Raw genomic sequence first — 23537 nt, forward strand, 5'->3', positions numbered from 1 at the left:
TCGACCAATTTTCAGCTGGGATGTTCGATGGAAACCAAAGGACGGGTACGATCTTTAAAGCCAGACTATTTATGTAATTTTGTAGCTATTTTTTGGTATGTATCTCCAATCTAACTTTGACCGATTTGTTGAGGAGGAATATTAGCTTTTTTGATGGTCTTACCTCGTTAAAAAAAGAAAGAAATAAAAAATATACTTGACCACTTACTTATTTTGCAAGTTCCATCTGATGAAGGACGGCAACATTTGAAAGGATTTTTTGTTTTTTAATTTTATAGCTTCGATCTACATCGGCTAGTTTCAGTTGGACGACACAATATCAACGATGTAACAATACCGTATCAAAATACCTGCGTGTATTTACTTGATACACCGGTTTCGGCGACCACGGTTACATGGTGCATATATGCCATGCCAAAGTAGTTCTCATCGGAGCCGGGACCTAGCTTTTATTTGTCAGAGAAGAGAAGTCTAAATCATTTAATGAAAAGCATGAATATCCTGTGTACACTGAATATAAAACTTGCTTGCTGCTATAGAAATTATCCTCCTTTATCTTCCTTTCTTTCTTTCAATCAAATCAATCTTTTTCCCATTTTTCAGTCAAATCAATCACTCTTCCATTCATTCAAACCACTGTTCTCACTTGATTCACGTGTAGGAGATCATCATCTTTTCTTGGGTACATAATTTGACATGGACATCATCCCTTTGGACTGTTCTTTTGTACAACCTAAATAGCTGGCAGTAGTAGTAGAACTTTATTAAAGAAAAACCTAGCTTCCATCTTATTTCGGTGGTTCTTATAAACATATGTTTAATTAGATGGGTTAACTAATTTATCGATTAACAGCAAATTAACTTCCAGGAATCCCTTTTCTTGCCTCTTTTCCATTCTTCCTCAGGGACTGAGTGTCAGGGCCGTGTTTCGACATATGATGCTTTCCGGACACACCATACAAATGTTGCTCACATTACTTACATGCATGTTTAATAAAATATGCACAAAATTCTAATACGATATTTCCTCTGTTTTAGGAAAAATGATATTCTTTTTTTTTTAATCTTTAACATTCCGGCAAAGATGAAAAGATGAAAATATAACTTTTAATTAAACAGAGCTAATATGATTTAGTGGTAATGTCCAGATAATAGACATCTTTCATTTGCATGGCACTAGAATTCAATTATAAGGATCCCATACATTTCACCTAACCCACAAGACATAATTTCCTCCTTCGGTAGCAAAAGCAGCACATTTATTGACTTTGCAAATCATGAATGCACGACTACACGTGCATAGGGGGGGCAAAACACATATCCTGGACCTGGATTAACTATTAACCTGTTCCTGACATAACATACCTACACGCTACCTTTTACACTTGACATTGATAAGAGCAAACCACTATACTAGTTCACCTGTTCATGGTCATTTTGATCTGTTCCAGCAGAAAGAAATCTGGTTAACCATTTGTAAATTTTATTACAGAATATCAAAAGATTTTTTACAGGATTCACTCTATTTATTGAAAAGACCTATCATTTGTTTCTCCAACTCCTTTTTTTTATCTTCCTCTTCCTTATTTTCATTGAAGAGTGACCCCATTCAAGATCTTCATGGACTCATGATCTTCATGTATCCCCATTATTATTGCAATTATGCACATCTAGCAATACTCTCTCAATCTAGCTAGCACATATATTACTACCCGGCATTTTGTTCCCCATCTTTCAACTCTTCTCCCCTAAATTAGTTGCATAATTCCTTCAAAAACAAGCCACCTATTCTTCCACATGCTTAACTTATATCTTGAATAATCTGCGATCCCCATACATATATTACACTCCCCCCCTCTCTCTACATTACATTTCTATTGCTTCTCAATTAAGGTACCAGCAATCCAGCTCTTCTGATCATCTTCTTGTTCTGGCAGCAGTAGTAGTAGAACTTCTATGAAGAATATATGAAGAGACTAATGGTTCTGAGTAGAAGAAGCTTAATCATATTATTATTACGGTTGCTATTGCTTACCATCATCTTCATTGATCAGTGCAATGGGTCATCAAGAAACTCAGAAATTTTTGGGATTAAACCAAGTAAGTTTCAACATTCTGATCATAACTTCCTTGGGTTCCTGCCAAAATCAATACCAGTACCACCTTCAGCTCCTTCAAAACAACACAATGATATTGGCTTACAAAGCCAGCAACATTCTCCTTGATGAAGAAAAATCAAAGAGCATTTCACAAGTGCACTTGCAGTATTACATCTCTCGTTTTGCTGGTTAAGGTTTTGATTAAATACTCTATATTAAGTTCATTTGCTTGGTTCATGAACTTCTAACTGAGATTTCAGGGATGTAATTTTTTTTTGTTGTATAGAGAAGAGATGATACATTCATCATTTCTTTAGTTGTATAAACTCTGTTCTCTTATATTTTGATTTATACAAGAAATTTATAACCCTTTTTATAGAAAAGTGGAGATCAATGATTAAGGTTAATGTCCAACCCTTTATTACAAGTTCTTGATATGTGCAAGTACACATCAAATCCTATTATGAAGATGCAATTCTGCAAAGGCCTAGAGTGAGAGAAACAAGTAATTTGTGTAATTGTACTGATAAGTTGCTCTAGTTAAAAAAGAATTATGTTTCTTTACTTGGTGCTGGAACATGTTCATTCTACTATTAACAAGTTATTTTCGATCATCCCTTCGCCTGTGGTTGGGAGCTCCGCGGATAGCCTCCACTATCCGTCTACTAAGAATTTGACTTCGTATCTGAGATGCATAAATGTGCTCATATTAATTTTGATAAAAGAGAGTGAGAGAGAGATGATAATTTGGGTCGTCTTACCTTCCCGGTCTGAGCATTAACGTTGCTGAGAATTGAGTATAAGAACCAGTATATTCAGGTGATAAATTCTCTCCTCGACTCCAACCGTCAAATGATCCCATTACTTGAACAGTCTGGTAAATGAGATTTCAGAACAAAGATCATTAACTTTTATCCAGCAAGCATAAATCGAGTGCTACAGAAATTTGGAGTAGAAAAGCTTAGCCAATTATATTCCAAGCTATCCTTCTATAAGAACAAGCTTAAAATATGTATGTAGTGCATTAGTCATGTATAATAACCCGCATATACAAACCAAAATTTCAAAGTTACCTCAGCCATGCCATTCCAATGTAAGTGAACTTCCTTGGATTGTACTACCTCCACATCCTTTAACTGTTCCTTCAACTTTCTGTGTACACCTTCATGATACAAGACCATGAACAACGGTTAATGGTATCCATTAAATTTATAGGCTGAAGCGAGTGCCAGAGGATCATGAAACAGAGATATTATCCACACCTAAAAATTGAATATAAAAGAGCAAGTTAGGAGAAACCTTCTAATCTGGAAATGAGTTGAGAATGAATGTATTTTCCATTTATCTTTCTTGAACCTGGAGGAATTCCAGTCTTAGCTATTTCTTCTGCCAGCACGACCAATGCCTGATACATCATGGTTTAGATGTTTAAGGAGATAAGAAATGATTGAATCAACTTAAGCCTTTACAATCTACAGAAATTCTCCCACAGTCCCACTAATGGTTGGAGGAATTTTCAAGTTTTTTTGCCCAATCATATGCTCCTCTATATTAGCGTAACTTTCACAAGTATACTAAACAAGCTTCTAATCTGATAAATATTAGGCTGCATAGACCAACACTCGATACTGAGTGGAGCGCATAGTATGAGAGTGAGACTAATTCAAGGGTCCTTCGTCTTTGCAAAAACAAAAGTCTTGGCGGTTCAGAATGAACTTAATCGAATTTAGAAGGATGATCACGCTCGTTCACACTAGGATTGGATAAATATGAAAGATAAAACAAAAAAATAAGGATAACCTGAATTTCCAGTTCCATGACAGCAACATCGCTCTTAAATTCTACTAAAGCATCATCCTTTATCTGCAACTGCAAAACAAAGTCATTGGAAGATATGTAAGCAAAATAAAAATAATAAAATAGTACCCAGTTTTTTGTTAAGAGAGTTAAATAGTCCCAACTAGTATGGTAGTTTTCCACTCGTTTTTCAACAACTCAATCAGCCTCAAGCTTGTAAGTTAAAAGTTCTTTGACAGTGCTATCCTATGTCAATGCAGGGGCCTGAAAAGCAAGATGTGGGAGTTCCAAAGTGCAAATGGGAACTAGAAGCATGATTAAAGAGGTAAATGAATTGCTATACACCTGACGTTTGAGGAACCTATTGTGTTGATTAGCTTCACTTAGTTTCTTGAGAAGCTTCGATCTTTCAGAATCAGCCACCAGTGAAATTAGCTGTTAAGGAACAAAGTCAAAATTTATTAACATGTGTTTTCATGTTTGGTGGCTGGATAAAACCAGTACCTATTCAATAAGTTCTCAACTAGGTGGGACTGAACCGAGATGAGGTCTTTGAAGTTCTACCTTTCCACTAGCTAGATTTTGTGAAAGTATCTTCTTCGGTGCATCCAGGGGAGCAACGTCACTACTAATGCTTGATTCATCTTCTTGAGGTGACGATGAAAGTTTGTCATGGAGACTAATAGTCATTGCAGATATTCTCCATGATGGATGGCATGTGGGATGTTTCCCCATAGAAGCATCATGCAGAATACTTAAACTTTGGAATCCTTTCCTTGTAGTATGAACGACCACACTAAATGAAAATCTGTGGGTATCTTCACAAACCAACTTTTTTGAATGCAAGGAAAACCACGAACCATGTACATTAGTAGACCACCTATCAATAACAAAATACACGTGAGCAGAATCTAGAATGCATAAAAAAACCAAAAAAACATTTTTGTTAAGCTTCAAATTAGGAAGGATATCATGTTAACCAGAAGTATGCCTGTTCAGATTTTCTACCTTGATACACTTGTCATTTGGATGCCTGCAGCAATGACTAGAATATTGCACAGGAAATATCAGACATTCAAAGCGTCACTACTGTTCAGCAGCATCTGGTATCAGATTTAGAGAAAGTTAAATAGTTTAAACGGGCAAAGTATCTTCTTCTTTTTTATAATTGAGAACAACATTCCAAGAGAAGAAAATACTAACAGAAAGCTATGTATGGCTTTGGCCATGCTTTCCTAATGAAAAATAGCTATAATATGCTTATCACAATTGGAACCAACAATATGAAACCAGTTTGTGTTAAGCAAATGAAATATAACCATTACTAAAAGAGGGGAAGTGAAGCCTACAAAGCCTAGTCACCACTAACCTTTCATGATCTACTCACCTAATCAAGTCTTGAGTTTTCCATTCTAGCTCTTTCATTTACATAATAATAAGCAAAAACAAAAAACCCTTAGTTCAGGTCTTTCATTACTATGGATTTCTTATTCAGACCGAGTCGTGAACTTCCCAAGTTCAATATTCGTATGTTCCCAATGGTAGTTTCGATCCAAAGAAGCTTACCATGAAAGTTGGTAATAGAAATGAAAATCTTCGTATACGAAATTAAAGGACAACCCACCTCGTGCACACTAATGCTATGCCACCACTTTATGCACAAAATCAGTGACAACCCACATACTAGGCCACCACTTTAGGCACAAAATCAGTGACAACCCACCTCATGCACAATAATACTATCCCACAACTTTATACGCCATTTTTGGAGTATCTCAAAAGGCCTAGTGCTAATGGAGAGAAACCCCACACTTGCCATAAATGATACAGGATAATCCAATAACAACCACTACTCATATACATGGATGCCATGGTCAATGGCGTACTATTCCTCAAGGAATACCTAAGAAACTTCAACGGCCATCCACAAGAATCAGCTCAATTGACAGTGAATGCACCAAATTCCATCCTCTAAACTCTTGAGTGTGTGCTTAGTAATTGTCAGTACATATACAGATGTTCCAAATGATTTCTCCAAAAAAAAATCACAATTTACTTAATCTTATCAATCAGTTGTTGGATCCACAATTATTAATCAAACACATTGCAGTGATTCAGAAACTATTTTCTCAATCAAAAATAATCAAAATAGATATAAGAGACTTACCCAATGTCCAGTTTTTGTTACACCTGATTGGCACTTATACGCAGAGAGAGAGAGAGAGAGAGAGAAATAGGGGCTCAGGTTTGGCCTAATCTGTAACAACGGAGAGTGCTATGTTAAGAGTTGAGAGTGATGCAGTGGGAAATGAAAAAATGTCGAGGTTTTGATGCAGTCCTCTTAAGGTTAGACGTAATGGAAGGAACGGTGCCACGTGATTGGCTGTAGATATCTGGCGTGGCATCCCAATCACATCGGAAGTATAGACACGTGGTATATATGTGGATAGAAAGTTTCTAATGGGCATCTTCAAATTTTATATGCGGTAACTGTGGGTAACCATGTTATCCATATGGTTGGTAAGACAATTTTATTTTAACCAAGAGTCACACAAATATTTATAGGGTGTTTTTTTCTTTTTTTTTTTGATAGAAAAAGTAATATATTAATAAATCAATATAATGTATAAGGTCTAACAATTTTATTTTTATCAAAAACATTAGAAATAATGTTATCGTTTTGCAGCATTTGTAACATGTGTTGTAGTCTTCCGATCTCGCTTCTTTAGCTGCTGAGTATGTTGTTGCATTGTGAATTCTGTTTATAAATCTTACCTTAGTTTGTGGTAATTTTCCTAGATAGGATAAAATTTCTTTTATAGTATTCTCTGATGTCCAAGAAATATCTGATCCTTTTTTGTTGATGGAATCCGCTAGCACTTTACAATCTGTGACAACAAAAACGCTAGATAGAAGGTTGTCTTTTAGCCAAAATAGCGCTTTTAGAATAGCTTTTGCTTCTGCGTGCAAAACCGAAGAAGCCCCATCTGAACCTGCGGATAAATGCATAAAAGCTTCATGGTCGATCGAATACAGTATGAAAGCTGTATGGGCTGTCGTAGGCACAACAAATTAATAAATATATTTTCCACTAATTAACTGGTAATATAGCAGTGGTAAGAGATCGTTCCCACAGAGAGCTGTGTAATTGATAGGTTATTTGTATTAGAAACATAAAGTAAATAACAAATGGGGGTTTTGGTTTATAAGATATAAATAAAAAGACAATAATAAGTAAAAGAGATGATCAAGGAATCCTTCGCTGTTACCAAGCGATAGCAGGATTAGAATACTTATCTATCGCTCGTAAGAACCATTCATCACCAATCGTAGAATAACAGATAGAGCAGTGTTATCCCCAAAGCTCCTTGTGTAACTTGATACTGAAGCGCTCGCATATCAAGTTCTATCCAACTGAACCACCAAGTAGTAGCGCACTCAAGGTGTAACCCAATCGGAAGCCTTAAGTTATGTGAACTTAGGTTGATCCTAGCAGTTAGCCTCTTAGCGCAAGGTCCACTTACTAGTGTTGTCTTCACACATGATTGCTCCACAGAATCCCTCTGCGAGGTCTCACGTTTTCTACTTGTGTAAGGGTTATTCAACAATTACACGGATATCCTAACCTTTTACTAGCAATAGAATGATCAATAGATTAATCCAATTGTATACTTAAATAATCTAGAAATCAATCATAAACCCTAGATATAGTGAAAACAAACGATGATGATTAAAACTCTCAATATAGATTTGTATTATTAATAAAGCTTCACGCTTAGAACATTGAGTTCATCCTTAATCAACAAAGGATTTAGCTACTCATATTATAAAGAAAAAGAATAATGGTGGTTTACCCCTTTAGGTTTTGATGTAGAACTTGTGATATGAGATTCGATGATATGTGAAAGGCCAAATACCTATTTTTATAGGTTTACATTGCTTGGCCTTCACGTATTTAGTTCGGTTCAAGAACCCGACCCGAAATAACTAAATAACGAATCCAAACGTGCCCTTAGGCTTTCCAAGGTATTAATACACGTTTTCCACTTGCTAAGTTCGCAAACCCAGTCCGCGAACTTCAAATTCCAGCAGAAATTTTCGGAATTAAAGTATGAACCCCGTTCGCGAACTTTGTTGTCTTCGGTATTCAATAAAAGCTTGTTTTGGCCACAACTTCTTCATATGAACTCGGGATGACCTCGTTCTTTTTGCATTCTTTTTATCTTTCAATTATCTTCAAGATGATGATGAGAAATCCTTAATTTGAATAAGTTAAGATCGGTCTTTGGCCCTTCTCTTGATTTTGAGCGTTTTGCTCCTTTTCGTCGCACTTCTTTCACTTATCTTGGACTTCGGCGCTTGGATTCTTGGAATACTTCTCTTCCGAGCTCTTTTCAGCACTTTGTAGATCATTTTTTGATGATTCACCTAATAGAGGAAAATGAGAGAAAACAAGAGTAATAATACGTATATATGCAAGAATAATAGCTAAAACAAGTATGGAATGGACACTAAAATCATATGAATTATGCACTGATCAAATTTCCCCGCACTTAGCTTTTGCTAGTCCTCGAGCAAACTAAATAAAACTAATCCTAAATACAACAACTCCATGTCGTGAGGATACGGTTACTCTTAGCATGAATAACAGGCCTTTAAACCCCTAGGTGTCCCTAGTGGACGAGTTATAGTCTCGTGAGGGTTTACAAGAGGTATACCCACAAAACCTACTCCAATCTCTTGCCTTGGAAGAACTGCTAAGGATAGACACAAAGTAGAAAGCCAAATAATTAGCTTGCATGTGTTCTTTAGCTACAAATATCCCACATACATTCCAATCATCACACATTCCAATCTTTAGCTAAAAATATGCAAGAATAATAGCTAAAACAAGTATGGAATGGACACTAAAATCATATGAATTATGCACTGATCAAATTTCCCCGCACTTAGCTTTTGCTAGTCCTCGAGCAAACTAAATAAAACTAATCCTAAATACAACAACTCCATGTCGTGAGGATACGGTTACTCTTAGCATGAATAACAGGCCTTTAAACCCCTAGGTGTCCCTAGTGGACGAGTTATAGTCTCGTGAGGGTTTACAAGAGGTATACCCACAAAACCTACTCCAATCTCTTGCCTTGGAAGAACTGCTAAGGATAGACACAAAGTAGAAAGCCAAATAATTAGCTTGCATGTGTTCTTTAGCTACAAATATCCCACATACATTCCAATCATAACACATTCCAATCTTTAGCTAAAAACATCCCACATACACACAAGCAATTACTTACGTGTGACATTCAACCTGATTGTAAAACTCTACTAAGATAGTCATCGTACTTGTTGCAACGTTTGCCACAACACCCGCATACTGAAATCACATGGATAGATAAGATAATGGAAATAGAAAAGTGAAGTGTGCAAATGTTGACTAAAGTGAAAGATGTTACCCACAATACTTGTATGAATGTCGTCAAAGGATATATATTTATAGCGCAATAGTTGAGAGAAGCACCCATTTAACTCGACCACATGATTAGATACTCTAAGCGCATGTTCCTTTTCATCAAGTACATGATAGTTGCCTTGGATCCTGCATTCCACGCTTGCTTAGGCGACGGAGACAGGGACAACATTTCACACATACTTCTATCCAGGTGTCAAGAACCTTATCAATAGTCATTTTTACTTGCTATATAATGATGATATGGTTTTTGTTTTCATCGACTATGATTAATCCGCAATTCCGGACCTATCATTTATTAGTGTCGATAAATGAAGAGGAGCCTTATTTATTTTTTTATTTTATTTTTCCGGCTCACTCTTTATGAGTGTTGGACAATTGTCTATGGGGCTTTCAAATACTCAACCAATGATTACCTTGCTACAACATCCAGGGGTAGTATCAGGATCCCACCAAATTACTTTAGAGAAACATAAAACTGCAAAGATAAAAAGAAAGTGATTCAGTAATGATTAATTGCGAGGATGAATCTTTCAAACGACTACCATAGCTTAGTTTCGCATTCAATTATGAACGTATATATTTAAGGATTGTGGAATGATAAAGTGGAACTCAATCTATAGCCGTAAGAACTGTTTCAACCTTAAAAGGTTTAGAGTGTCATCCTAATTAGCTCATAATTAACTCCAAAAGATGAAGTCTCAAGAATGCAAGAAATCAAAGAGTATTATTATTATTTTTTTTTATTTCTTTATATGCAAACCAAACATGCTTAACTATTCCCCCACACTTAAACTCAACATTGTCCTCAATGTTCAAAACCGAAAATTCTGATTTATGTCATAACAACCCTGAAAAACTCGAAAAATGTGCAAATGGGTAGGGAAATAGAAAAAACTTATTAAACTACAGTTGTTCACCTACGTCTTTTCTATAACTTTTCAAAAGGGCACAGTGTTTCGATAAATAGTCTGACTTTTATGGCCTCCGGACTGACAGACATGCAATTTGAAAAAGTTCTGGAAAATACCGAAACTCAAATGTCCAGGCCTATCGCTCCAAATTAACAGACTCCGATTTAAATTTTCTTTTTTCAAAAGAAATCTGAGTCTATCCTCTTTAAAATTTGGGGTCAACCACTCAAATCGGACTTCGTATGAAGCCTCGAGAGCTATTTTCGTGATAAGTGCGCAGTCAGAATTTCCTGACGAGAATTCGTCAAAACTTTCATTATAGATATAGAACTTTGTAAAATCTAAGATGGGAACTCAAGATAATATAAGAAAACTAAAAACAAAAGGGATAGAGATACAAAACCGATGGGTTGCCTCCCATGTAGCGCTTGGTTTAACGTTGTCAGCCCGACGTTATTGTTATCGTCCGTACACCAGTAATCTGAAAATTTGGTAATCCTTCCAAATAACAATATGCAATTCAAATAATAGCTTCACAAAAACATTAGCACAAAATATAAATACTGAAGCTATCATTTTGTTGAAGTTTCCCCCACACTTGGTCCTTTCTACACTCGAAAGTGGATAAAGAACATAAAATTCGGGAACTTCAAAAGGTTCCTCAGCTTGGTGAACCTGCACAATACTCGAATCAAACACATCAAGTGGTGGATACTTAAAAGAAAAATAATCCGTTAAAACTTTGGAAGCACACAACTTCAATCCTAAGTGAGATATTTTCTTAAAAGTTGGGTTAACAACTCTTTGAGAAACTACTTCAATTGGAGGAAAAGGATCAATAGATATAGAATTATGCAAAGGATTAGACAAACCTTGTTTCGGATCTTCATTCATAATTAACAGTGAATTATTTAAGTATATCATGGTCCTCTATTGAACTATTATTATCTAGATCAATTGGGTCTTCCACGACTTCAATCAATTTGGTTTCATTCTCAATCTCCATCTCTTCAAAACTCTCGTCATCCGAATCAAATTTCGCTCTTAGGAACTCTTCTTCAGTGCAGATTTTGGGGTATTCTGTATGAGTATCCGTCGAGGGAGTAATCGGGTCTACTTCGTGCAAATCAACCGGCCTAAAAACATTGTAATTCGGACATTCATTGTAATGTTGATATGCATTAGAGTATGTTACACCGTTCATAACAATGGTTCGGTCATACCAAGGCTCCTCTTTTTGAATAGGCGAATGATAATTATTACGATCCGGAGCTGGGATAAATTAATCATCATTACAACGATTCTCCAAGGGATGCTCATATTTTTCCAATTCTTCCTTAATTTGATTCATGTCTCTCCTTAAGTTGTTCATGCCCTATTGAAGTTCTTGGAGTGTATCTTCAGTCTTTTTATAGTATTCTCCTGTGTTTTGAATGTATTGGTCCAACTTTTGATTATCCCGATTCAAATTATCCATAAATTGGTGCATTAGATCTGCAAGATTAGAAGAATCATCATTAGAAGAACAACTATCCCCCCATCCTTGTGGTTGCTCACTTACATACCCGTCAAAAGGTTGTTGATATGCATGAGAGTATCCATAAGATCCCGTGGGATATTGATCATAGCCAAAAGATTGGTTTTGATTATACCCATAGGATGGTTGGTAGTTGTCATATGAATGAGATTGAAAACCATATTGATTACCATTGTTGTATGTGTAATCTTGTGCTCAGTACATGTTATTTCCGTAAGGAAACATGACGACTCACAAGAACAAAAGAGAAAATAAAAACAAGTTAAACAAATAACAAATCAATTAGCGACTGCTCCCCGGAAGCGGCGCCAAAATTTGTACGGGCAGTCGTAGGCACAACAAATTAATAAAAATATTTCCCACTAATTAACTGGTAATATAGCGGTAGTAAGAGATCGTTCCCACAGAGAGCTGTGTAATTGATAGGTTATTTGAATTAGCAACATAAAGTAAATAACAAATGGGGGTTTTGGTTTATAAGATATAAATAAAAAGACAATAATAAGTAAAAGAGATGATCAAGTAATCCTTCGCCGTTACCAAGCGATAGCAGGAGTAGAATACTTATCTATCGCTCGTAAGAACCATTCATCACCAACCATAGAATAACAGCTAGAACAGTGTTATCCCTAAAGTTCCTTGTGTAACTTGATACCGAAGCGCTCGCACATCAAGTTCTATCCAACTGAACCACAAAGTAGTAGCGCACTCAAGGTGTAACCCAATCGGAAGCCTTTATGTGAACTTAGGTTGATCCTAGCAGTTAGCCTCTTAGCGCAAGGTCCACTTACTAGTGTTGTCTTCACACATGATTGCTCCACAGAATCCCTCTGCGAGGTCTCACGTTTTCTACTTGTGTAAGGGTTATTCAACAATTACACGGATATCCTAACCCTTTACTAGCAATAGAATGATCAATAGATTAATCCAATTGTACACTTGAACAATCTAGAAATCAATCATAAACCCTAGATATAGTGAAAATAAAAGATGATGATTAAAACTCTCAATATAGATTTGTATTATTAATAAAGCTCCACGTTTAGAACATTGAATTCATCCTTAATCAACAAAGGATTTAGCTACTCATATTACAAAGAATAATAATAATGGTGGTTTCCCCTTAAAGGGGTAAACCCTAGGTTATGATGTAGAACTTGTGCTATGAGATTCGATGATATGTGAAAGGCCAAATACCTATTTTTATAGGTTTACATTGCTTGGCCTTCACGTATTTAGTTCGGTTCAAGAACCCGACCCGAAATAACGAATCCAAACGTGCCCTTAGGCTTTCCAAGGTATTAATACTCGTTTTCCACTTGCTAAGTTCGCAAACCCAGTCCACTAACCTCAAATTCCAGCAGAAATTTTCAGAATTAAAGTATGAAACCCGTCCGCGAACTTTGTTGTCTTCGGTATTCAATAAAAGTTTGTTTTGGCCACAACTTCTTCATCCGAACTCGGATTGACCTCATTATTTTTGCATTCTTTTTTATCTTTCAATTCTCTTCAAGATGATGATCAGGAATACTTAATTTGAATGAGTTAAGATCGGTCTTTGGCCTTTCTCTTGATTTTGAGTGTTTTGCTCCTTTTCGTCGTACTTCTTCCACTTCTCTTGGACTTCGGCACTTGGATTCTTGGAATACTTCTATTCCTAGATATTTTCAGCACTTTGTAGCTCCTTTTGGATGATTCACCTAATAGAGGCAAATGAGAGAAAACAAGAGTAATAATACGAATACATGCAAGAATAATAGCTAAAACAAGTATGAAATAGACACTAAAATCATATGAATTATGCACTTATCAAAAGCATATCCCATGGATAGGTTCTCTTTATTGAAAGAAGCATCTGTAAATATTATCCAATCCGCTTTTGAGTTAATCCAATAGTGTTTAGACGAACTCTTTTACTGAATCTCTTTATTTTTTTCCTGGGTATTTTCTGGTGAGGATTGGATGAACTTCTTGATTTATTGAATCAGAGAAGTTGGATCAGGAAAGGTTTTCCTAAACACCACTTCACATCTATATTTCCAAATAAACCAAAGGCTTGTTGTAATCTGCACACAATATTGCAAAAATCTTGGATCCGTTATCCAACTTTCAACCACTTGCTAATGGAGTCTATGTTAATTTGTGAATTAACGGCGTCCATATAGCAACCAAACCAAATCGATGCAGCAAAGTGACATTTTCTAAATAGATGGTCTTCTGTTTCTGTCGATTGGTTATTACATAAAGGACACTCATCTAAGATTTCAGAGCTATGCTAATCTGTTAGTGGTTGGAAGCGCTTTTTGAACTAGTATCCAAATAAATAGTCTAATCCGCGGGATTGCTTGCAGCTTCTATAACTTATTCCAAGGAAAATAATTAATCTCCTCATTATCTGAATTTTGACTGATGAGGTAGTTATGTATGTTTTTAGCAGTGAAATTCCCAGATCTATGATGTTGCCATCTGATTTTGTCTCTCTTCTCTTTATTCGAAGTAATAGATGAAAAGATTTCCTATATTTCTGGTGAGAAGAATTCATCTAATTTCCCAGTGTCCCATGATCCTTCAGTATTTAATAGTTGTTGAACTTTTTGCGGCAATAGGTTTACTTTGTCGCTTGGTTTATTTATTCTATCTGTATTATGTATCCAATTGTCTTCCAAAATTTTCGTATTAGATCCATTTTTCACTTGCCAGACAGAATTTCGTTTTATAATATTGAGACATTTTTGAATGATTGTCCAAATCCAAGAGAGCTCATAGTTTCTCGTTGGTTCGAAAGGGTTTGAACCTTGGTAATATTTTGCTTCTAGCGGTTTCACCCACAATTGATCTTTTTCTGTTATTACTCTGCTTGCTAGCTTTGTTAGAAGGGCTATATTGAAATTATGGGGATTTTTTATTCCCCAACCCCCTTGAGATTTTAGTTTACATATGCCTGACCATGCCTTTATATATCCACCTTTTCCTTTTGACTTATTTTTTTTCCACTAAAAATTCCTTTTAATTTTGTCTAATTTATCTAGCGTCTCTTTAGGAAGAGCTATCATTTGCATCTGATATGTCGAGTAAGCTTGGAGTATTGATTGAATTAGAACAGTCCTTCCCGCTTGAGATAATAGCTTTGCTTTCCAACCTTGTAATGTATTATAATATCTTTCAAGAAGCAGTTCGAAATTCTCTTTTCTATTTCTATAAAAAAAAAAGGTGTTCCGAGTTATCTGTCCTTTTTAGTCATCAACGGAATTTTAAGGATTTTTGCAATAATTTTTCCATGTTTGGGATGTATTTCAGGGCTGAAATAGATACCTGGTTTTTGCAAGTTTACCATTTGCCCTGTTATTTCCCTAAACTTAGATAAAATATCCAACAATTTTTTTTCTTCCCCTAGGTCCGCCTTAGTGAACATAAAACAGTCATCGGCGAAAAAAAGGTGTGATATAGTCGGGGCATGTTTATTTATTTTAATCCCTGATATCTTGTTGTCTTTTGTAGCCTTTTCGAGGAGTCTTGAGAGAATCTCCATGTAGATTAGAAATAAATAGGGAGATAGCGGGTCACCCTGTCTTAAACCCCTTGAGTTGGAGAATTTTGGGCCCGGGGAACCATTTAGAAGAATGGAGAAAGAAGTGGTGGAAATGCATTGAGAAATGAGGTTTACACAGTCATCGCTAAACCCAAACGAAGATAGAGCTTTTTTAATAAAAGGCCACTCAACTCTATTGAAAGTTATGGATGAATCAATCTTGAGAGCTATGGAACTCTTTTTCTTTTTGGAGGTTTTCATCGAGTGAAACAATTCATGAGCTATATAATATCAACCGTAATTTTCCCTCCAGATAAAAAGGAAGATTGATTTGGGGATATCAACCTATTTAACATGGGTTTTATTCGGATGGCTAGGGTTTTTTATATGAGTTTGTAAATTGTATTGCTAAGGCTGATAGGTCTAAAATCTGTCGGAGTTTGTGGAGTTGATATTTTTGGTATGAGAGTAATGAATGAGTGGTTGAAATCTTTTTCCATAATCCCCGTTCTACAGAAATCTTGTGTAGCCTTTATAATATCCGGACCTAATATATGCCAATTAGCTTTGAAAAAACCCGGATGTAAACCGTTCGGTCCTGGAGTACCCCAAGGATTCATGTTAGAAAGAGTTGACCAAATTTCTTGTTTTGTTGGAATTTGGGTTAGAGCTACGTTTTCTGAGTCAGATATGCAAGGTTGGATGATTTCTGAGAGGCCCACATTCTAGTTATTCATTTGCGAAGTTCCTATTTAGATGAAATGGTTGATTAATAGGGAATTGATTTGATCTCGATCCGGGAGCCAGAGACCAGATGGTTCCCTCAGAGAATGTGTAGCATTGATTTTCTTCCTATTTGAGACATAAGAATGGAAGTATTTTGTAGTTTGATCATATTCCTTAAAGAATTTATCCATTGAGAGTTGGTGATAATAATCATTTTTAATTTCGTACCATTTTCCCAGTTCAGATTGAAGGATTTTGAGAACATCTATTTTGGACGATATGTTTCCGGATTTATGAATGTTATCTATTTTGATATGAAGATTTTTGAATTTTTTATGAAGATTACCGAAGACGTCTGAATTCCATTGGGCTTGATCCGAGGAAAGGGATTTCAGGTTTGAAACTAGGTTTCTGGATGAAGAAATAGAAGAATGAAGGTTCCAAGATGCCTCCACAATAGTTGATAATATGGGGTGAGAAAGCCAAGACCTAAGGCATCTAAAGGGATTATTTAGTCTTTTTGTTTCCGGGTTGGAGTCGAAAAGTATAGGAGTATGGTCAGAGCCAACTCTTGTTAGGTGATTTACCTTAGTGTTATGGAACATCTGAATCCATTGATATAATATTAAAGCTCTGTCAATTTTCTCGCATATATTAGCCTCTCCAATTATGTTGTTTGACCATGTGAATGGAGCGTCTTCATAGCCCGCATCTTGTACTCCGGGAGAGTCTATTATCTGCATTACGAACGTTTTGCTTCTTGAGCTTGTACTATTTCCACCTTGTTTTTCTCTCGGCTCTAGGATTATATTCAGGTCACCAATTGGAATCCATGGCTTTTTAACTTGTTTCGATAATTCCAAAATATGTAAGTATTGGGTTATCTTTTCACCTGCTTCAACTACACCATAAACACAAGTAATTTTTATTTCTTTTTCACCAATTATTGTTTCAAAATGGCAAACGTTTAAATGCGCCGAAAGAAATGTTAGCTCTAGCTACATTATTGTGCCAGGCTATTGCTAACCTCTTAGTTATACCCACCGACGGGACTATGAACCAATCATGAAAATCAGATTTTGTAAAAAGAAAATCCATTTTGTCGAATGGGGCTTTTGTCTCCGATAAGAAAATAATATCCGGTTTGTAAAAATGACAAAGATGATCAAGATGATCCCTAGTGATAGATGTCCCAATTCCTTGGACGTTCCAAGAAAGCATTTTCGTGGTGAAAGAGGGGAAAAAATGGCCAGGAAAGAAATCCGTATAAGGAGGGAATAAAAGAGAAAAGATAACACTAAAGTCCAAAGTAGGAAAACTTGAAGTTGCACTTAGAGAGTGGGAAAAAAAATAGACGATGATTCAGATGCCAATGCACTAAATATTAATCTAAGCCCACAAAACCTAAAGAGAAAGAAATGAGATGAGGGGAATGAGAATAAACCAATTCACTAAGAGTTAATGAAAGAACTTTATCTTGGCCAAGGTTAGTAATGCCTGCACTCACGGTTTAGAAAAACCCTTCAGGGAAAGGAAGAATAATGTAGGACACTAAAGTTATATGAATAAGCGAGACACAATAGTTAGAGACTGATCACAAAAGATAAATAAGGAAAGAAGGAGAATGTCAGTATGTACAAAGCATAGAATGCACACCAGGGTTATTTGAGGGAAAACGGGCACAAATAGAAGATCAACTAAACAGAGATTAACAAGAACTAAAATCTAACCAAGGATTTATCATAAAGGGATACAACTAAAGAAACGAAATAAAACTAGGATGATTACAGGATAACAACTAACAAATCAAATAGCTAAGAAGAGAAACACACAGAAAACAACTACAGAATCTAGCAGAAATAAAAGCCAAGCAGTAAAAAAACAGAAAAACAGTAAAGGTGAGCTCATAGGCTCAGATAGATGAAACACATGGCTTCATAAAGGGTAACTGAACTGCGGCTTCATTTGAGATTTGGATTTAGCTACATTTGTCTTCATTTTATCCATCTTGAGGAGAGAAGCTTGACCCATTTTGTTCAGAGATGGAGCTAGAAATGCTGTCATCAGATAACTCCATGCCCTGCTGAACCATCACAGGATGCATTTGTTCTTGTTGGAGAACTACCTCTTGCTGCTTGGCCACCAGAACAACGTTGGCATGTGCTTGTTGAACCTCAGCTTGGTGTTGAGCCATATTGTAGAGAATGCAGTTTTGCACCTTATGACTAATCGAATCACAATGCCCACAAAAATTATTGGGGAAATTATGAAATTCAAAAAAGATAGCATTAACCCTACCCATTTCATTTCCAGCATTAATGCTAAATTTGAGTCTCCGTATAAATCTGATATTTTCTCTCACTGTGATCGAATAGCTTCCATTAAATCTCCTCACTGGATAAGAGAAAGAAAGAATCTCTCTGTTGCAAGCTAAATATCTTCGAAGATTGTCACTTGTAACCTGAGCTGGAGTTAAGTTGCTGACTGTTATAAATAAACATCTCTTCAGTAGGATACCAGTTCTGTAAATCATCATTAACTTCCCATTTTTTGATACTGAAAAGGACTCCAAAAACTCTTCTAGTAGCCAAACTCAGAACCTTATGCATGTCATAGTAATGTTCAAACCTTATGATGTAAATTCACTCACTAGATTTTCTCACAGAATTCCCCATGAATCTCCCATTGGAATAAGAGAGCGTTTTTTACATCCCAACAGTTTCTTTCTACTGGTTCATCAAAGGTACCAATCAGGCAATTTGTCCAGAGAAAGTGTGTGTTTTGGAATCTAGAAGGAATAATTTCATTGAGATTAAATTGTCTACCACTACCCAGATTCATGGATTGTTGTAGTTGGTTTATGAGTTGACAAATATCACCATGCCATACATCAAACATGGTGATACACTGGCTGATTGTTGGGAACTCCTCTATATTCGAAATATGCCTTTCTAGGAGCATTACGATCTGCAGCTCAAATGGTCTCTTATGGCTATCATCTAAAGAGCTACAAGGTGTTGAAGTGTGTTGATGGTAGTTTAGTTTATGGCGAAAACTGTAAAAGTTTGTCTGGCTGACCCGGTATCAGAATTAGTAGACCTTGATATGTCTGTGTTCCGAAGGAATTCGAAGAATATATCAAAATATGATGAGTGCCTATGTCTCTCTTCATATTGAAACTCAAGCTCCTAGATGAATTGTGCACTAGTATAAAGCCTAATGAGTATTTAATCTCCTAGCTGCATTATTCATTATTGTCGAAGCCTGCTGAGTATCTATCATATGCTATGTTCGCCGGCTGAACTCTTAATATTGACATGATATGCCAATTAATGTTCACTCGCATCTGGGTAATTGAGTCCTGAAATGTCAACATTAATATGCGCATGAAGGTACTTAATCAGAAGCACGTTGCACTGCTCTCCGAGATAATAAATTAGTGATTTCGTATCAACATACAAAATTCACCAAAATTGATCAATTTTTTGTCATCTCGCAAAATTCAAAATTTTAACCTACTTTTATCAATTTACAAAAATTAGATTTTTTGCGGCCTGCGCAATATGTCGATCCATATTGGTCGAGACTAAACCTAAGCAAACTAGGGAATTGGTCCATCATGGAACTAGTGGTAGCAGAATCCTACTAAAAGTTACAAAATAAGGAATAAAGGAAAATTGCGATGAATGAAGGCAGAGGAAAAAGGAACACGGACGCGCCACTTGGCCGGCCGGTTTGCCCTAGTTGCGTCGCCTATCACCAACCGGCCATGCCCCATATTTCTGGCTGTCAGTCCCTCTTTCCCATCGACCAATCAAAGTACTCCAAAGCTGCAGCCTACACTTTTATTTAAAGATGAAAGTTGGCTGGTCTACGTTCTTACTTCCTTAAGAAATTGAATCTAGATTGTCCATGTCAGTCTTAAAACGATCACGGTCGTACGACTTTTCCAGCCGATTTATTAAGCTTAGCCTCCTCTTGACGTGACCAAACAAGCTCTATAGTATTCACCGGCGGGCCCACCTCTATTCCAGCCAATCAGAACTCTTCTAGCCTGTAGGTAGCATCCATAATCGCTAGCGAAAGTAGGCGGCTAGTCACACGGTTGAAAAAGGTGTTTAACGAGTTAAGACCGGCCATGGAAGTATTAAATCCATCGTGGCCGTCCAACTTAGTCAGCCTAATTGGATGGCTTAGATTTTATTTTAGGTGACCAATGAAGTGCTGATATGCTCACCGGCGACTCGCCTTTAGCCTTGGCCAATCACGTTGCTCACAACCTGCCAACAGCACCTCAAATCGATCACCCAAATTTGGTTGGTCACACGGTTTTAAAATCCTTGAATTCGACTAACGGCAGCACGTGGCTGTCGCAAAACGATCTCAGCCGTCCAACTTGGCCAGCTAAATTGACCTAGCCTAGATCTAATTCTGGGTGACCAATAAGGTGTCGTCGTGATCACCGGCCTCCCCTCTTCCATGAGGACCGATCGAATTTTCCTCGACCTACCCAAACGGCTCCTGGCAGCTGCTCAAAGATGGTCGGTCGCGCTCCTTTTAAGACCGTGAATTCCGCGACAACCAAGACAGGCTCTATACAACGATGCTTCATATGCATCGATTATTTTGAGCTGCTTGCTTAAAAGCGATGCTTTACAAAGATCGATTGCAAACGATATTTTATAATCGAGTTTACAAATAATTTAATTATTTAACCTAAGAGCATTGCATGCTATTTTTTGCGGCAAGTCTCACGACTTAACTTGTCACATATGACTGTCTGTCGTCTAGATTACACGTGATTGGTCTAAATAGTTGGGTCTTGCAAACAAGACCCACTCAGCAACTACCATGCAGGACTTGTTCTGTTCCTATGTAACTTGCTCTATATTTTCTACAAAATACTCGAGACATCAAACATGTCACAAACTGGGGGATGTTCATCAGGGTATTGGTCTGGCGGTTTATAGCGTGCGGCGTGCAACATGCCCATTATGAGAAAGTGTCAGGAAAGGCGGGTAGTTAGTGGAAATAAAGAAGTAGTGGGTGTAAAGCCTACCAATCTTCCCCTCATAGTAGGGACGTGGTTTTCATCATTTTACATGATCCCCATTTCTCCGTTACTCAACTACTTCCACTTCCTATGAGATCAGGGTGTGTTCGACTATGACTTGTATAAATAGATTTTCAATCTATTTCAACCGACAAGAAGATTTTATTAACACAAGTATCCAGAAAACACCAAGAACTTATAGCTTACATTCTGCAAGTGGGTTCTACATTCTGATACAAGTCATAAAACAACCACACTTTCATAGTTCATCATTCTGATATCAACACCTTCTTTGCTTCCCTCCCTAAGATCAACCCTTCTCCTTCATTTTGTGATCGAAGCAAGACTGGAACGACCATATCTTGGTTTAGGACAAAATTGTAGAGATTGATCTCTCGAATTTAAAGTACTCCAGTGCAGTACATTTGTTTAGGGTTTAGATTCGTTTCTCGATGACACACCCAATTTACCATTTTCAGCAGAATCAATTTTTACCCTACTACAAAGTGATAAAGATTTTGATTAAAAACTTAGTAAGGGGAGGGTCCCTTTAGGGGAGAGTGAATTGCAGGTATTGAGACTTATATGACACACACAACACATAAGAAAAACATTACCAAGAGTATTTATATCCTAACATCATGGATTGAGGGAATAAAGAAATTAACAGACCTGATTAAATTTTTGAGAAATAACAATAACTTCAGCGTGTAGGAATAGGTTTTACATGCTAAATCTGAATCAACAGGATGATTAAAGTTGAATTAAAAGATGATAAACCACCAGATGGAGGAAGATGTAAGAAAAGCTTACAGATGTCTTAGGTTAATATATAAATCGATCCATTTAGCAAGTAATTAAATCTTTTCAATATCTAATCCCAATTTAAAATCACTCCATCTTGTCTAAATCGACGCAACTCTCTTAATCCAAAGAAAATCATTACCTGACCAACGAAGAATTCCAACAGATTCCACCGTCTGAAATTGGGATTGTGCAGAGGTCGAATCTAACCAAATCTCTTCTTTTCTGCAATTTCAAAACATATACGCTTTTTCTTCATCTGCAAACATAACTCCCTAGAAAGTTGTCTAGCTTTGAAATTAAATGAACCAAATCTCTATTCATCTCAGAAACCCTAAGAAACCATGTTTGAGTGTGCCATCAGAGCCCATGAGCCGGTTAATTAGCCGCTCATGGAGAAGAGGAAAGTTTCAGGAGAATAAAAACGCGGAAAAAAAAAAACAGTTCGTCGTGGGAAAGCGCTAAGGGGTTTGAGTTGTATTGCACTTGTTAGTTCCAAACCTATAGGGTGTTTGGATATTACAAGAAAAGTGCATAACCAAAAGCCAATTCCAAACGTATAAAGTAAAAACATTTTACTTTACAAAAGTTAATATGGCAGTTGATTCCCTAGCAAATTTTGCTAGAATAAATGGATTTCAGCAACAGTTTTCTGAGCCTTCTAAGGTAATCATACCTTTCCTGCTTAGAGATAAGTATGAAATGGTTGTTAATCAAGAATATGAGAGAAATTCTGGTAGTTATGTTCATAAGAGTATTAAAATATTCGTTATTTATGTTGTTTGTCTTAGTGTTGTTTTATTGTCACTTTTCTGTGCTATTTGAAATCTAAGTGAGCTCTTAGTCAATTTGTGGTGTATCCATTAGTTGTACTGTGAGTCTTATATAAATTAAATCTTTATTTTTCTTAAAAAAAAATTGAAAAAAAAAAGAACTTTACAAAAGAACTTTTTTGTTTTAGAAATAATTCTGAAATCGTATACTTAAATCAATTTCTTACTTTTTTTTGTTTCTATAAGTCGAAAAGAACATCTTAAGTGGTATCCATAGGTTATTAGAATTGTTACGAAGAGTAATTCTAGTGGGATGGAAAAACGAGTTAATTTGCACATTCCCACCCAACAGTGGAGTAGGCAAATGGTCAAAAATCTCAAATGAGCTTTTCCCCATCTCCCCTAAAGTTGAGTCGATCAAATCATCCTTACAAGATCGGGCAAGAGTAGGGCGAAGCTGGCTTTGCCTGAGATGACCATTGTCTAGATTGAGCTGATAACGGCTAGCTCATCCAATGAATCTAATTTCATTCCCTATAAATTCAACCATTTTCCAACTCCAAAATCACTCCTTCGACACCCAAAATTTCTTATAATTTTACTTTAATTTCTTGTTAATCTCTCTATGATCATGAAAAATGCCTCCCATAGTTTGTGCTCTTAAGTATACTCAAGAATAGGATTTAGCTGTTTAAAGAGCTTATGTTTTTCAAACAAGAGAGAACATCCATGGTGATCAAGCCGTGTCGATATGGGTTTTTGGCACAACATTTTTGCAAATATTCGCAGCAAGAAAGGGAAATCCAAGAATGTGCGATGTTCAAAGATTATCAGCTCG

General features: G+C 36.4%; 1 protein-coding gene across 1 annotated transcript; it reads right to left on the reverse strand.

Moving 5' to 3' along the window:
- Window positions 1-2383: 2383 nt before the first annotated feature.
- Window positions 2384-6208, reverse strand: LOC113282070 (protein PTST, chloroplastic-like). The gene is made up of 9 exons (XM_026531002.1): window positions 6064-6208; window positions 4905-4999; window positions 4461-4776; window positions 4242-4331; window positions 3900-3968; window positions 3399-3504; window positions 3173-3261; window positions 2861-2973; window positions 2384-2784 (listed from the first exon to the last, which is right to left on the reverse strand). Exons 2-9 carry the CDS (start codon window positions 4919-4921, stop codon window positions 2754-2756), a joined length of 831 nt encoding a protein of 276 aa, XP_026386787.1. The 5' UTR covers window positions 4922-4999; window positions 6064-6208; the 3' UTR covers window positions 2384-2753.
- Window positions 6209-23537: the final 17329 nt, after the last annotated feature.

This window comes from Papaver somniferum, chromosome 5 (assembly GCF_003573695.1).
Source record: "Papaver somniferum cultivar HN1 chromosome 5, ASM357369v1, whole genome shotgun sequence".
NCBI lineage: Eukaryota > Viridiplantae > Streptophyta > Magnoliopsida > Ranunculales > Papaveraceae > Papaver > Papaver somniferum.